The sequence below is a fragment of the Coniosporium apollinis genome (genome assembly GCF_000281105.1).
Source record: "Coniosporium apollinis CBS 100218 chromosome Unknown supercont1.22, whole genome shotgun sequence".
NCBI classification, from domain to species: domain Eukaryota; kingdom Fungi; phylum Ascomycota; class Dothideomycetes; genus Coniosporium; species Coniosporium apollinis.
In genome coordinates this window covers 55479-71212 of record NW_006913284.1, presented here as the reverse complement: position 1 = coordinate 71212, position 15734 = coordinate 55479, and the positions used below count along the sequence as shown (strand labels likewise).

General features: G+C 56.6%; 7 protein-coding genes across 7 annotated transcripts; 3 read left to right on the top strand and 4 right to left on the bottom strand.

Annotated features, from left to right (window-relative positions):
- Positions 1-503: 503 nt before the first annotated feature.
- W97_04847 (uncharacterized protein) lies at positions 504-1721 on the bottom strand (the record flags this gene model as incomplete). Its single annotated transcript, XM_007782736.1, has 1 exon — positions 504-1721. The coding sequence occupies one exon, from the start codon at positions 1719-1721 to the stop codon at positions 504-506; it is 1218 nt and encodes a 405-aa protein (XP_007780926.1).
- Positions 1722-2696: 975 nt separating this feature from the next.
- On the top strand, positions 2697-3648 carry W97_04846 (uncharacterized protein; the record flags this gene model as incomplete). Its single annotated transcript, XM_007782735.1, has 5 exons — positions 2697-2736; positions 2910-2987; positions 3036-3076; positions 3130-3290; positions 3339-3648. The coding sequence occupies 5 exons, from the start codon at positions 2697-2699 to the stop codon at positions 3646-3648; spliced, it is 630 nt and encodes a 209-aa protein (XP_007780925.1).
- Positions 3649-4241: 593 nt separating this feature from the next.
- W97_04845 (uncharacterized protein) lies at positions 4242-6026 on the bottom strand (the record flags this gene model as incomplete). The annotated part of the gene is made up of 2 exons (XM_007782734.1): positions 4242-5731; positions 5792-6026. The coding sequence occupies 2 exons, from the start codon at positions 6024-6026 to the stop codon at positions 4242-4244; spliced, it is 1725 nt and encodes a 574-aa protein (XP_007780924.1).
- A 960-nt stretch (positions 6027-6986) lies between these two features.
- On the top strand, positions 6987-8967 carry W97_04844 (ATP-dependent RNA helicase dbp9; the record flags this gene model as incomplete). Its single annotated transcript, XM_007782733.1, has 3 exons — positions 6987-7182; positions 7235-8139; positions 8254-8967. The coding sequence occupies 3 exons, from the start codon at positions 6987-6989 to the stop codon at positions 8965-8967; spliced, it is 1815 nt and encodes a 604-aa protein (XP_007780923.1).
- A 353-nt stretch (positions 8968-9320) lies between these two features.
- On the bottom strand, positions 9321-10279 carry W97_04843 (uncharacterized protein; the record flags this gene model as incomplete). The annotated part of the gene is made up of 3 exons (XM_007782732.1): positions 9321-9815; positions 9918-10171; positions 10240-10279. The coding sequence occupies 3 exons, from the start codon at positions 10277-10279 to the stop codon at positions 9321-9323; spliced, it is 789 nt and encodes a 262-aa protein (XP_007780922.1).
- Positions 10280-10608: 329 nt separating this feature from the next.
- On the top strand, positions 10609-11982 carry W97_04842 (uncharacterized protein; the record flags this gene model as incomplete). The annotated part of the gene is made up of 2 exons (XM_007782731.1): positions 10609-10706; positions 10776-11982. The coding sequence occupies 2 exons, from the start codon at positions 10609-10611 to the stop codon at positions 11980-11982; spliced, it is 1305 nt and encodes a 434-aa protein (XP_007780921.1).
- A 1071-nt stretch (positions 11983-13053) lies between these two features.
- Positions 13054-15255, bottom strand: W97_04841 (uncharacterized protein; the record flags this gene model as incomplete). The annotated part of the gene is made up of 1 exon (XM_007782730.1): positions 13054-15255. One exon carries the CDS (start codon positions 15253-15255, stop codon positions 13054-13056), a length of 2202 nt encoding a protein of 733 aa, XP_007780920.1.
- Between the last annotated feature and the right edge of the window lie 479 nt (positions 15256-15734).

Below are 15734 nucleotides of genomic sequence, written 5' to 3'. Positions count from 1 at the left end.
CCAATAAGCAATGAGTGAATTAGAAAATGAAAAACTGATTGGTAAAAAGAACGACAGATATACATTGTACATAACAAGTGCCCCCGGGTATTCGATGCTTGGACAATCACAATACGACTACGGTCTATTGCCTTGACACCGACGTCCAGAAATTATTGCAGGAGTATGAAGTAGTGGCAAAATACTGAGGGAATGTAGAAAGGGAAAACCGGAGTATGCAAAGACGGAAACAGAACAGAAAATAGGAGTAACGGAAACAATAGATCTAGTTAAACACAATCTCTACATAGGGCGATCTCGAAGAAGACCACAAGGGGCAAGAACGTAAAGCAAGTCTCGCTGCATAGGGTTTTAGATGTACCCAATTGACAGACTTGGCCCGAAGGAAATAAGGTTTACAGTGGAAAAGGCCGGTCCAAAAGGAGCGGAGCATTCTCGAAGCCATAAGTCGAAAGCGGTGCGCTGGGGTTATGGTTGCTTAGTTCCGCAGTAGCTCAGCCTACTTAGACCGTCTTTACTGTTCGGGTGTATTTAGGTGCATCCTGTTGGCGCGAGATAGTTACAGCACTGCCCAAGCGGACCCTATCCGTGGGTCTGACGATTGTCAAAGACCAAGTACTCGTTGATGCGGGTGAGTGACGATGGGCAGGACCAAGGCTTGGGCTAATCGCCGCCGGGTGAGACTGGTTGCCAGAGCCGCGTTCGGGGGACCAATTCCCCTCAACAAGCGACCACCAGGTTTTATTGTCTAGGCTGGGTTGTTCCAGGATAGCTTTGTGCTGTGCTCTCTCTAGAGATGACTCGTGCAACGCATCGAGGATCCAGTGACTGATTCGAGTCCTCCAACTCATGAACTGGCTAGCGATTGTCTTCACAGCAAACTCACTGTGAGGTCGGCCTTCTTCCGCGCCAACGGGTAGCACCTCGTCCTTGGAGACCATCACCCATCCCTCGGACTGCCTCCTCTTTTCCTTTAGACGCGGATCGGTAATCATCACTTCCTGCATCAGACGCCGCGATTCTTCCTCAACCTGGCGTAGGCGCTCTTCTTTATCGGCACAGGTCTGGTACAACTCCTCAATGAAAGCCTGATCCGGCTTAAAGACCTCTATCTCCATACGAAGATCGTTCAGTTCTTCTTTGAGCATTTCGGCCTCGCCGATGTGGGAGAGGTAATCCTGAACAACGGGTACTCGGAAACGCTCCCCATACGGTACCTCCGTCTTGGCTACAAGAGGTGCTTTGTCGTCGCCGTGATTTAGAGTCCATTCGAGAGCATCATATTCATCCTCGGCCTCATCATAATCGATGTCCAGGGTGCCTAGTGCATCCCTTTCTGCCTGTACTTCGCCAAACTGGACAAATAGCTCTTCAGGCCCTGGCGGCTCAGCCTGCAAGCAGAATCGGCGGATACTGGAAGCAAGCTGGGCCTCCACTGTGCCCGCCTTTTCGCGTTGTCTGCGCAACTCTCGTCTTTTTTCGCGGAGGAGAAGACGCTTCGCTAGGACCTTCTCCCTCAGTTCCTCACGCTCCCTGGGCTCCTTCCTGGCCTCATCAGAATCCTTGAGTACCCTCTTGGATGGGGACAAACCGCGAAGCGCCCCTCCGATTGCTGGTTGTTGTTCCGGTTGTATCCGTCCATAGAGAGGCTCTTCCTCGAGACGGAATGGTGGAAATGGCGGGAAGTCTTCAAGCGACTGCGGAAAAGCTTCCTGCTGCATATCCAGGTTGGCCGGTTCCGCATCTGGATCTCCGCTGGTAGTGGACACCAATACTCGCCGTGATGAGTTGATAAAGCTGACCGATCCACTACGAGAGCTTCTCGAATTGCTGTGACTGGGACATAGGGAACGACAAGGCCACTGGCCGTATTCTGCAGTCCCGGCTTCATTATAAGGCACCTCACATTCCACTGGAATATATTAGTACGGGCCCAATTTGCTTAGCTTCGTGGTAGGTTACACACCGCCGCTACGTGTACGGTTGTAAGTAGAAGAACGTGGCTGCTCTGCTGTGCCTGACATTTAAGGTAGGGCCGCTCCGCATATCATCCTCACATCATCCTTGTGTTGGTGTATCATCTGTATTCTCAGTGACGAGAGGTGATAACAAGGCGGACCTTATAAGAGCAGCAACGCTCCCTTTACCCAATCTTATCGCTTTCAGCGTCATTGCGGTCTCAGAGTATAACAGGCAAATCCCGAGGACGGCCGTGCGCTCGTGCAAGTTGCCCGTGGACAGGGTTGTCCAGATGCAAGGCTGAGACGGGACGCAACATGCCTGCACCGTGCGCCATCCAGCACATGCCGTCCCCTTATCCCATCATCCTAGCTCCGGCTCGCAGAGCGCCGTTGGAGAAGGGGGTGCACTTCGATATCTTATTTGATCAGTAATCGCTCGGCGCTCGATGTGGTTCAGCGGAGATGCGGGGGCTCTGGAGCTGCTGAACTCCTCTATCACTGCTATTGCATTCGCAGAGCCGCATGATGTTCCACCAGATCCGCCGCACATCGAGTAGTATATGTAGGGCTACTGTTCCAGAGATGCTCTTGCTCAGATATGGGAAGCATCGCAAGCATGACGATTACTTACAGTGAATGGATGTGGAGCGCCGAATACAATAGACACTACCAGATCGCACACAATCATGGTATGGGCCACACATTCTTACGGACAACCATTATAGCTAATGAAGAATGCAGTTACAGGCGAAGATACACGCGTATGGGCCGAAGGGTATGTCTAACCGATCCCTTCCTTATATCGGTAGCGGGTATAACTGTTGATTCGCCAGTGAACAATCCCATTCTCGGCACGACTCTTTATTAAGCGCTCATCAACAAGCTCAAGCCACAGGGAAGCTCTCGATGCTCTCCGAAGCGAGGTGACTAGGCTGACTAAAGGAAAAGACACGGAACAACCGCCTCTACAAAACGGTACGCCCGTCATTCAAGGCACACAAGGCAATTACGAGCGTCTCGACTCGAGTACGTTTCAGAACCGTTGTCAATATGGCCATTACTGAATCCCCATAGGTTTTCAGGTACGGCATGACAGCTTCTTCAGTAAAGGACGAGTAAGAAAACTGTAGTAGAAGCCCAGTTAAGGCCTAGCTGACCTCACCTGCAGGTGTTCGCTGTTCTCTTCACCGAAGGCTTGGGTGAGACCACACCAGTGAACCCATACAATGTGGACGTGAACATTACGGAGGTGAGATTCGGCGGGCGGGTGTACACTACTATTAGACGTTTCGTGGTTGTCCTCCCACAGAGAGGGAGCTGCTACGCTTGGTCAGTTTAGCACTAGGTGAGAGTAATGGGCAGCTAACTTTGTCAAAGCCCTATCTCCACGTACGGCAATCGTGCATGCGAGAAACAAGGTGTCGATCAACAAGCTCATGGGGTCATCTATACCTCACAGAATCCAGCACCTTTGAGGCCTCGCGAAACGAATATCGTTAAGGGTGCGATCAAGCTTATTCCCTCGGACCCGAGGATATGGCTGTCGCCAGATTCCCGGATCAACTACGCGCTGTGCCACCCCATTCAATACAACGTCAAAGTCAAAGACCTGGGAATGATCCACCCGGATCACGTCCGATACGCGGTTAATTACTGGAACATGGAAATGCAACGGGGCCAACAATAGACTCCACCAACGAAGCAATGCAACCGTATACGTGCCCGCAAATACCATGGGATATCCGCATAACGTTCTCTCTTTCGTACTTTCCGGACAGCGATTGGCCAGAATGTTCCCTGCTGGTACTGTTGCTGTTCGGTCGGCCTCTCATCTCTGACATTCGGCCTTTTCTTTAGTCTGCAAGTTTGATGCAGTGGACTACCGCGGAGCTGTTATCGTGTCTTTCTTAATGAGTCGTACGGTGGATCAAGGACGCATACAAAAGTTGATGACCGGGTCGCATACAACATTTGACCCACGCAGCGGTCAAGAACTATTCTCACTGCCCTTGAAGCTAGGTTCGACGGTCTGCCTCCTTCATAGTTGTGTGTAGTTGGTCGCGTCTATCTCGGTTTGTACTTGGGTAATCATAGACTACGTCGTACTGTCGTTTGCAGATTACGTTCATAGCAAGTAGCACTACAAACTGTCGAATTAGCACGATGTCTCTCTGAAATGATTGAAGTCAGTGATGTGTTGCATGTTAAACAAGGTGAGTTCGAGGCTTACCGCACACGCTATCTATGGTCTTGATGGAGAAACGACAAGTTCGAAGGCGGCTAAATCCTGAACATGAGCCCACCTACGGACGGGTTCCATGGATCGCTGGGAGCGCACCACACAGGGCCGAAGCTGGGCGCCCGCATCGCAGCAGCACCGCCCGGCTCGACTCTGCTCACTGGCACTGGGGCAGAGATCCTGTTGTCCTCAGCTGGCATCTCGTACAGACCGGACCCCTCCGGTTCCGGCGCGAGCGGGATGTTGAGATCCCAATCCCCAGCCGGATCCGCGATGCAGCCGACGACGCATTTCATCCTCCGTTGCAGATCGGCGCTCATCTGCCTGCCATGCGTGGGATAGATGTGGTTCATGAGCGTCTCGACGCTGCCGTACACGCTGGTGGGCTTGCCTTCGGCGCAGCAGAAGACGCACCCATAATTCGCGCCCCCGCCGCGCTGACTTACCTGCGCCAGACTAGTGACACGGGCATGGCTCTTCGCCAGGAACAGCCACCGGTAGCGGATGCCGCATGCCGTCGTGTAGACGGTCTGGTCGACCAGCTGTGGCTTTATGCGGTTGAATTCGCCGCGAAAGTGGCAGTGCCGGCACTCCCAGAACGACACGGTCGAGTAGTACCCTTCGGGCCGGGTCTTGACTCGTAGGCCCTTGGCCGGGCTCACGCGCGTCGACCACGCGCCTTGGCAGAAGCCCCAGAAATTATTTTCCTTGCACGGACATCCGAGCAGCTCTTGGTCACTAGACCTCTCAATCGTGTCGCGGGTGTAGGTCTTTGGGCGCGGATCAGGCGGGTGCTGATACTGCAGACAGCCTGCGAAACCTGAAGGTGAAAGGTCGGGAGCGCTGACTGGACTGCGAACGCCTGGTGTTGACGGCGTGCTAGTGCTTGGTGGGGAGGCACTGTCGGTCGTCTCGCTGGCGCTCGCGACAGACGGTACCCTCCCAGAGTGGACCGAGTTTGTGCTGCCGGCTGATGTCGAGCTGTTTCGTACGGGTCCTGTCCCGCCATGTGCTTCACCGCCGATCGGCGACGACCCAAGCCGGGCTAGCATGTCCTCGAGGGTGGGTTCTGTCTGCCTACGGTCATGACTACTTGCTTGAAGCCAGTCGAATCTTGGGATCGGAGCGGTGTACGAAGGAGCGCTCTGTGGCGTGTTTCCCGTCGATGAACGCCTGTTCGACAGAAACCTCTTCAATCCACCTCTTGATTCCGGCTCCGGGGTTAGGGTCACACCTGGAGGGATAAACTCTGGTGGTGTCTGCCCTTCAATGAAGACTCGGATTGACTCCGTCGATGGCGGCCTCCTCATCTCAGGTATTTGTAGAGTAGCAGGAAAGGGGCTCGCGAGAACGATCCGTTGCCGGAGCTCACTAAGCGTGGTGAGCGCGGCCTCGCGATTGACAGCCGATGTATCTCTTAGGACCGTTAGATCGAGTATCGCATTATCGTATTTGACAGCGAACTGTAGGCTCCGTATGATTTCGGCTTGTATTACCACGGCAATCTGGAGTAGGCGGTGCCGAGCGATATCTACTACATGTCAGACAAGGAGCGGAAACCAAGAGAGCAACGCGCGGAGTAGGCACTCACCGTCGCCAGTCAGAAATCGCTGCCCAAGCTGTTGATAATCAGCGATGTAGCGCTGCTGGACCGCACGCTGGCCATGCTGCAGTGATTCTTGTAAATCCTTCTCTTTCAGCGCCTGCTCTGCTGACTTCCTGCCCCTCCTCTTCTTAAAGGTTTTGACCATTTCAGAACCACCGTGGAAAGCCGATACAACAGCCGACACGACGGACACAATGGCGATAGGCTGGGTGGCAGACATGTTAGAATACGAAAGACAGACCTTTGCGACAACAGGGCTGCAGTCTTGACATGCTATACTCCTAGAGTGGAGCTCAGACGAGCTACGCAGGAGCGAGTATGGGCGCCTTACCTCTAAGCCTGACATCGTGTACCATCAGCAATAAGCCCTTCTTCCTCTGCGGCTAGATCTGAACCCTCTCTGCACCTAGCAGTAACGCAAGTGCCCAAGCTGGCGAAGGTACAAAGCTGTGCCTTGGGTGCTGGGACGTAAAGCAAAGGATTTGCGACAGGAGATGAAGAAAGGACGGACGGAAGAGATGTTCGACAGAAATGAGGCTGCGCAGAGGCTCAGCCCGGAGCCAAGCTGCGGCCGCCAGAAGCTTGAAACTTAACTTATCGTACATACGGCTTGGTGCAGCAAAGTGCTTCGACATGGCGTCCACCCACCTTGAGGCTGCCAATGAGAGGGTGTATATGCGGGGCGTTATGCAGGCGCACAGCATCTGCAAGGCTGAATAGTTCCTTTAGGGAATGATTGACCTGGTGTGTTGCCCAGATCGAGGAGTGCTCGATTAGGGTTGGCGATACTAGAGTAAATGAAGACTTTCCGACTTCCACTTCTTCAGCTGGTAGAAGAAGTCAATTGATACTCTACAGGTATCGAAGAGACTAGAATACCTTATTGTGAGAGGGTGGGCGTTGGGGGATGCTCGGTGTACGCGGTTCCCGGACCCGACGTCTCCCCAATTCATACTCTTACCAACTATTGAAGCTTCTGCTACCTAAGTTTGAAGTAACATTCAGTTGCAAATTAAATGCCTTTCGATGTAGTCGAGATATTCTACTTAGGTGATCGAAGCCACCAATAGCGTCCCAGTGTTGTGTTCGGGAGAACACCGGAGCGGGGACAGGCCGAATATCAGAAAAAGCTCAAGCAAGCCGTGCAAGCATCAAATCGCATTTGACACCACCTCCAACTATGAAGCGCAAACTGAACGAACACGACGTGCCGGAGGCGGTGACGGCAGCGCCGGTCAAACCTACCATCCCATCTTTCGAAGATCTTGGATTAGACCCCCGCCTTCTCCAAGGCATCATTCGGGAGAAGTGGTCCACACCAACGCCTGTGCAAGCCAAAGCCATACCGCTTGCTCGCGAGGGCAAAGACATACTTGGTACAGCGTTGTCGTCCTCCATTCTCTCACTCGACCCACTAACACAACCCAGCACGCTCTAAAACCGGCTCCGGAAAAACAGCAGCCTACCTCCTCCCGATCCTCCACTCAATCCTCGAGCGCAAGTCCTCGCCGTCATACACAAAATGCACCGCCGCCCTCATACTCGTGCCGACAAGAGAGTTAGCGGCTCAGGTTACCAAAGCGGCAGACTCCTTCACAGCGTTCTGCGGCCAAGCCATTCGCACCGAGAATCTGACACGCAAGGAAGATGACAAGGTGCAGCGCGCGCGGCTGGCGGACTTTCCCGATGTCGTCGTTGCGACACCGGGACGGACAATTGTGAACTTGAATAGCGGCGCGCTGAAGCTCGACGGGCTGAGTCACTTGGTCATCGATGAGGCGGACTTAGTTTTATCATACGGCTATGACGAGGACCTGGAGAACATCTCGAGGGCGTTGTCAAAGGGTGTACAGACCTTCCTGGTCAGCGCGACGCTGCGGACAGAACTAGACACACTCAAGGGCCTATTCTGCAAGGATCCAGTCCTGCTGGAGCTGGATGAGGAAGAGAAGGGCACGGGAGGGGTGAGCCAGTACGTGATCAAGTGCGCAGAAGACGAGAAGTTCTTGCTCATCTACGCCATCTTCATGTTAAAGCTCATCAAGGGCAAATGCATCGTCTTTGTGGGGGATATCGATCGCTGTTACCGGTTGAAGCTGTTTCTCGAGCAGTTTGGGATCAAGAGTTGCGTGCTTAACAGCGAGCTCCCAGTCTCCTCCCGCCTGCACGTTGTGGAAGAGTTCAACAGGAATGTTTACGACATCATCATTGCGACGGATGAGCATGAGGTGCTGGGCGACGAAGGCAAGGGGAAGAAGCGGAAAAGCAAGGAGAAACAAGATGAGGACGAGGGCGAGGATGAGCAGAAAATCCCAATCACGGCAGAGGGCTCAGTGCAGCTCAACAAGGACAAGCAGAATGGCGAAGCACAGCGGGATGGCGCCGAAGAAGCCGACGACTTCCAACGGGACGAGCCCAGCGAACCCGCAGAACCCCCCAAGAAAAAGCGCAAAGCCGCCAAGCGCGACAAAGACTACGGCATATCCCGAGGCATCGACTTCAAGCGCGTCTCCACGATCCTGAACTTCGATCTCCCTTCCTCCTCCAAATCTTACACTCACCGCATCGGCCGCACAGGCCGCGCAGGCCAAACCGGCACCGCCATCTCCTTCATTATTCCCAAAGATAAGTTCCGCAAGCACAAACCAACCTCCATTCCGTCCGCCGAGCACGACGAAGAAGTCCTCGCGAAGATCATCAAGAGCCAAGAGAAAAAAGGCAATAAAGTCCTCCCCTTCCAATTCGACATGGCCCGCCTCGAAGGCTTCCGCTACCGCATGGCCGACGCCCTGCGGCACGTGACGCGGATCGCAGTGCGCGAAGCGCGGACGCGGGAGCTGCGGAACGAGCTGCTGAAGAGCGAGAAGCTGAAGCGACATTTTGAGGAAAACCCGGAGGAGCTGGCGCACCTGAGGCATGACCAGGAGTCTCATGTTGTGAGGACGCAGCCGCATTTGAAGCATGTCCCGGATTATTTGCTGCCGGGGGGACGGCAGAAGGTAGCGGAGGATGTGGGGTTCGTGGGATTTGCGAAGGATGAGAGGAGTGGGAATAGGATTAGGAAGGCGAGGATGCAGAATAGGATGAGGGAAAAAGGGAGGAAGGTTAGTACGAAGAGGGCGGATCCGTTGAAGACGTTTAATGCGAAGGGAAGGGGATAGGATGCTAAGAAGTGAGTGGGCTGTGGAGCAGTTCCGCACTTGTTTTGCTGCCCCGGAAGGCTACGATGGTACAACTGTCCCTAGTAGGCCTAAAAAGCAGAGGTTATCAGGAATATGATTGTATCAAACCCGGGATCCAGCGCTTTTCTATTTGACGCCAATGCTTATACTACAGATATTGGATGCATCCTAGATGGCAAAAACGCAATCTCGGACGAATCCTCGCTGATATGCCGCAGCCCAGTTCGGCACCCCCTAAGCGCCTTGACTGTCTTTCGGGAGGAACATGCCCCAGCCCCACAGCAACCCATCCCCTCAAGCCGTCTCCACAATCCTGAGCACCCCACCTTCGATCAATACCCCGTCGCGCCCGGCGCCTTCTCATCCTTCCTCAAACTGACCAACAGCTCCCTGAACCTCGCCTTCTCGCTCCCGCTCGCGCCGCCCCTAACCCCCTTCCCACTCAAATCGACCAACTTCGCAATCCTCTCCCAGCTCGTGCCGCCACTCGCCGTGTCCTCGCGCTTGCTCAGAAACTCCTCGGCCTCCCGCCGCGTCTGCGCGATGCCCTTCTCCTTCTTGTTGTTGTAGTTCTCGTAGAAGTCGTCGATGGCTTCCTGCGCCGCTTTGATGGTCGCGGCGCGTCGCTCGGCGGAGACTTGGTCGCGGTGCTGGATCGCGAGGTCGCGGCGTTCGCGCCATTCGCGGATTACGTCGGGCTCGGATTCGGAGGCGTCGAAGGCGGTGGAGGGCGCGTAGGAGGAGGCGCCGCCCGGTTGGGGGGTCCGGGGTGCGCCGGGGAGGTAGGGGGCGCCGGTGCCGGTTATGGTGCCGCCGGGGGCCATTTGCTGGAGGGAGGGGTATTAGCGCACTGCGTCGACGTTCCTGCCCTGCTTGACCCTCGCTGTCTGGTGGGCTTGTCGGTAAGCTGGCGCGATTGCCCTACTCACCTGGTTCCCTGTATCTATCGCCGGAAACGAGCTCTCAAAGCCTGACATCTCTTCCCCGCCCGCGGCATCTTGATAGTCTCCGCCGAGCAGGTCGTCGTCACCAGCATCCTCAACTGTGGTGCCCTTGTCGTTGCCTGAAGCGAATTGGTTTGCGTCGTCACCCAGCGCGGCCCGCTCGCGGGCGAGGAAGTCGTCAGTATTGCCGCTGTCGTCTACGAGATCAAAGTTGGCGTCGCCGCGGGCGGAGGTCTGACCTAGAGAGGGAGGGTGTTAGTGAGGGGTTCCTGTTAATTGAGGCGCGTAGAGAGTGAATGGGACGTACCGGCATCGATCTCGTCTAAGGAGGGAAAGCGGTCGGCCATTGTGGTGAGGTCTGTTGTGCTGAGGATGGTGTGTTTGGACGTTCGGTCTCGGTAGTAGTAGAGGCAAGTGGTAGTGATCGGGGGGGGATGTGGTGAGTTTGTAGGTAGCGTAGTTGCTTGCAAGACCTCCGTGATTGATGGCCGCAAACACGTGCCGAAGTTCTCCCGTCACCACAAACAGCTCTGGAGAGCTTCGGATTGAGCCTCTTTCACACAAGGCTCTCTGCTTTTGACCACCGGCATAAAAACACAACACCGCCTCCTCTCCAGTGAGGTACAAGCACATGCATCACTATATATAGCCGTGATTGAGATTAGCCTCTGCCGCCATGTCCTACACCGACGACTCCGTCAAAGCGAAGCTCTCCGCCCTCAATGAAACGCAGGAAGGCATAGTCGCCGTAGCGCAATGGATAATGTTCCACCGGTACCTCTTCCTCCCCCTTTCCCCCTTTCCCCACCAATCCCCCTACTAAAGCTAACCCTCCCCCACCAGACGCTTCGCCGACCGCACCGCAACCCTCTGGATGCACCGCCTGCGCGACTCCTCCCCCCCGAAGCGGCTGAACCTAATCTACCTCGCCAACGAAGTAGTCCAGCAATCCAAAGCGCGCAAGAAGAACGAGTTCGTCGCCGCCTTCTCCCCCATCATCGCCGAGGCCACCACCACAGCCTACAAAGGCGCCACCCACGACGTGCAGCAGAAACTGCGCCGCGTCATCGAGGTCTGGCGCCAGCGGCTGATCTTCGAGCCCGCGATCCAGGATGCCATTGAGAGGGGCGTTGATGAGCTTGATCGCAGCCGCGAGAAGGCCAAGAAGCCTGCGCTGGGGGGATCGCTGTTTTCGTCGTCTTCGGCTGGGGCGGCGGTGCCGCAGCAGCTTCAGCCGCTTGTGCAGGCGCAGAACGCGCTCGCGAAGGCGGAACTCACCTCCAAATCCGCTGTCACGAACTCGAAAGCCGAGTACCACAAACTGACCGACCCGGCGACGCCGCTGCCCACGCCTCCCGTGCATGCGGCCCGCCTCTCTGCACTGCTGAAGGGGCTCGCGAACGCGGAGGGCGCTGTCGCAGAGACGCTGAAGGCGCGGCGCGAGCTACTATCCGGGCTCGAGACACTCATCAACACACACCGCGCAGCGCTAGCCGAGGACGCTGCCCAAGCCGCCGAGCTCGCGGCGCGGCGCGAGAGCGTCGAGAGCAGGAAACGCGACGTTGAGGACAGCATCATGCGGGGACTGTCTGAGACGACTCCTGCAGAGTCTACCCCTGAGGCAGGCATCGTAGGGGATGAGCCCGAACGGCCGGATATCGAGGCGCTGACGCCGCCACCTGTGGAGAGTCTGACGCCGGTCGGGACACCGCCGCCCCTGGATGCGACGGGGACGACGGCAGCTGCGAACTTTGTCGAGGAGACGGAGACGCACGCGCCTACTCTTGATGACCGGGTGCCGAGTTATATGCCGCCCGGGCTGGAATTGCCGGATCAGCAGTCTCCTAGCGAGAGGCAGGCATATGGACACGAGCAGTCCAAGCCGCTGGATCCGCGCCGGCGGAGGGGGAACGAGGGGGTGAATGGTAATGGAGAGGGCGCTGGGGTGAAAAGGAGGAAGATGAGCGTGAACAAAGTGGATGATGATTTCGCGGAATTCACGTCTGGAGGGCTGGATAGCGATGTTGCTGACCTTCTGGGGCGGGATTGAAGTGTGTAGGAGGATTCAGGCCGACACAGGCGACATACGGGCATGGGAGTTTCTGCGCATTTGCTGCGTGGCTTGGGAGGGGGCATGGGGCAGCTCGGTTTGTTGATTGCTGGACAAGGTGCTGAAACCTTGCTGTTTTGGACGATAGACATGCTGACGAGCTGGAGGCGTATCCCGAAAAGCTGGAGTGAGAACAAGGAGGCACTTGGCCACGTGGCTAGTCCAAGCTATCTAGTAGCAGACTGGCTCAGCAGAAGTAGCAGCTTCAAGGCATGGAATACCTGCTATATGTACCATCAGCCATAGAAGACATGGTCTGCATCATAGGGAGCTGCATCAGAGGAGAGCCGATTTGTCTTTTGGGGTAAGCTATCTAGTGACCTCGAACAGTTTTTTGGGAACAATGACATCCCAACCTGTGACAACTGACAGTCTGCAACCCGGCCCTCAGCCGCTACCAGAATGACTTCCATAAGCCCCTCACAGCGTCCGTCATTGCTGCGTCCGTACTGTGCTGGGCAAGTCCGCTGACCCTAAGTGTGAATCGCTAACACGGGAAAGGCCCAGACCGAAACGCTAGATGGCCAACAGAACGATAAGAAGGGGGATACTAGCGCAAATGTATAAGGAGAGAAAGGTAAAGCGCAAAGCAAAGGATTGGAAAGACGCTATATCGCTGGCACACAACGCTAAATCATTCCGGCGTAACTCATACACTCATTCCATCGTATATTGCTGAGGGAATGCGGAAAGCTGCTTCGAACGAAGAACGGGGAACCGAAACGGAACAAGCTGGCTCAGAAACCCGACTTTTGCCCTGCGACGCCTAACGAGAACGCTAGAGGGCGCGGAAAGTGAGGCAAGAGAGAAGAAGAAGAAGATGATGATGATAACTTTTCGCGCGACAAGAGTGTCCGTACTTTTGTGCGAAATTTCCTCCAGGGATAACGCAAGACGTATTCCCACGTGCGCGAAAAGCGGTGCGAAAACGGCAAGAAGAATACGACGAAAGAAACATAGAACCATCTCAACAGAGACCAGAACAGGGGGACATCAACACCAGACGCGCACTTAACCCCCATACCCCTCATCCCTCCTCCTCCTCTCCCTATCCCTGTCCCTGTCCCTATCTCTCTCTCTCTCCCTCTCCTTCCCGCTCCGGCTGCTCCTATTGCTGCCATCGTCCTTCACCGGCCTCGTCCTCTCACTGACCCTCGTCGTGCCCCCAACCCTACTATACGTCTTCTCGTGTCTCGAACTCCCACCGCCAACCACAACCTGCGTGTTGCCCTCCTCGCCCCCCTGCCTAATGACGATATTCTGGTTCCCCATATCCTGAAACTCGAGATTGACGCCGTCGATGTTGACCTTGAGCGCCCTCGTCGCCTCCGTCGCAGTCGTCCTTGTCTGGCTGAGCCGGCTCGAGCGACTGCGCTGCGAGGTTTGGGATTTTGTCTCCGGATCTGGCTTCCGGCCGCGCAGCGCATCGGCTGTGAGACGTGCTCCTGGACCGGGCTGGACGGGTGGAGCGAAGGGAGACTCGCGCTGGAGCTGCTGTCCGTAGAGTCCTGCGAAGGGATCGGCTTGCTGGCCGCCAGCGAGCCGCTGGTAGGTTTCGATTTGCTGCTGCTGGAGCTTGAGCTCGTCGAGCTTGCGGCGGGCGTCAAGCTCCGCGAGTTCCGCGGCTAAGTTCGGGGGGTAGCGTGAAACGGGAACGTCCAGGGTGCGGCGGCGAGCTCCTGGCTCGGGGCGCATGGCGTTGGCGAGGTGCTCGTAGTAGAGCGCGTCTTGTTCTCGTTGCTTGTGTTGGGCTTCGAGCTCGGCGCGCCGCTCGTGGCCCATGTAAGAGAGGCGGCGGTGGGAGGGGTTGTTGGACTCCACGATGATGCGCGCGCTGCCGGAAGAATTAGAGTAGGACTTCGCGCCGGAGGAGGCGAGGGAGGGCCGGCTGGAGGAGTTGCGGCGCGTGGAAGAGTTGCGGGAGGCGGCGGCCTGAATTGGGCGTGGCCGTCGTTCGAGTTCTTCGGCGTCGTAGTTGACTCCCATTGAGTCGTAGTGGGGCAGCGAAGGATAGCGCATGTTGTAGTGATCGACCTCAGGCGCCCGACGGTTGCTGGCTGACCGCTTTGGAGCGGGTGGGGGGCCCATAATAACTTTGCTTGCGCGCTTGGTTCGCTCAGGCTTCACCTCCTCTTCCTCGGAAGACGATTCCTCCGATGTAGGCTGTTGGGCAGAATAGTTGTTGCTTGGGTATCGCGCCGACGGCAGCTCAGTCTTTGGCTTAGACTGGTCATAAGTGATCTTTACAGGTGGGGCACCGTACATGGTAACCGGCCGACGTGCGTTGTAGAGGTCTCTGTCCGTCGCAGCTCGTGCTTGCATAACAGGCCGCTCATATGGCGGTGCAAATGGCGCAGGGGGAGCGCTAGGCGGTGGGAAGTAGCCACCAGGTGGGGTGATCGGTGTTCCTGGAGGGTACGGTGGCTGCGCCGCCAGATGCGGATAGCTGTAGGTCGCGGGCGGAGGGCCACGTTGACCGGCATGAGCAGCGGCCCAGGCCATATACTGCTGCCATTGGGCGTCATGTTCTGCGCCGCCGTAAACGGTTGCTGGCCTACCAGCGGAAGTCGTCGCGCGGCGGGGAGCTGGGCCAGGCTGGGCAGTAGGAGCGGGCGGGTAGCTGTAACCTAGGTGCCTTGTTGCTTGGGGAGATGGTGGTGAGATGGGCGAAGGCTGGGGTTGGGCATGTGAAGGGTAGGTTGTGTTTGGCGCGGTCTCAATTGGCGTGGGACCCGGCCTGCGGGGCTTTTTTGGTTCCTCGCATACACAATTCGGGTCATTGCACTCTGACTTGGTGTCTCGCCGCGGTCTCTGCCTCGTTGACGCCGTCCTCGAAGGGGCCGAAGACACCTTGCTTGGATTGTCCCGGCTGCTGTGCTGCTTTACCACTGCTGGTCTCTGCTTCTTGACCGGGCTCGTCCTGCCCGCAGCTTCGGGCCTAGCAGGTTTCACAGACTCGGTTGCGCCCGCTTGCGCGCTTTGTGCGGTATCAGCGCTGCTCATGGTGGCAGTGGTATGGGTCGAGTACCCTGAGTCGCTAAAGGTGTCCGCGGGAACTGGCTCCCTCGGGGTTTCCTTGCTCTTGCCCAAGTCGGACGGGTGCGAGGTGCGCTTGACGGCGACATTGGCTTGCGCGCCGGCGTCGGCAGCCTTCTCATCATCTGAGAAGTAGTCCTCAACCGCGGCGGGCTTTGGCACCATGTCTCCAGGCATCGTGGGGCGCTGATGATCGTCAGCGCTGTGGATGAATTTCGGGGAGCGTGGGTCGCTCTTGAGTCGCGGCGGAGGACGAGGCCGCTCGGGGCGAAGAACGGCGGCGGGCGGGATAGTATCGATAGCAGTCTCGTAGGGCTGCGACGACGGGCTGTCAGACTGACAATTGCGAAACGTCAAGTAGACACCGTGGAGAGGCTTGTCTGACAGGTGCGGGAGGAGTCGCAGTCGCAGTGATGGCGCATCAAGGCCGCTGACTCATGGTGCAACAGCGAGACAGACGAGGCACCGTTCGCTGAGCGCCGCAGAAATCCTTGCCGGCGCAGATGACGAGCAGGGCCGACGTTGTATGGGCTTTGGTCCGCTCTCCAGTCGTACTAAATAGCCTGCGTAGGGCCGATGCACGAATGAGTTCGGATGCAGAGCCTACAGAACGTCGTGAACGTGCACGTTGCGGCCTAAAGTGCCTAACAAGCGGC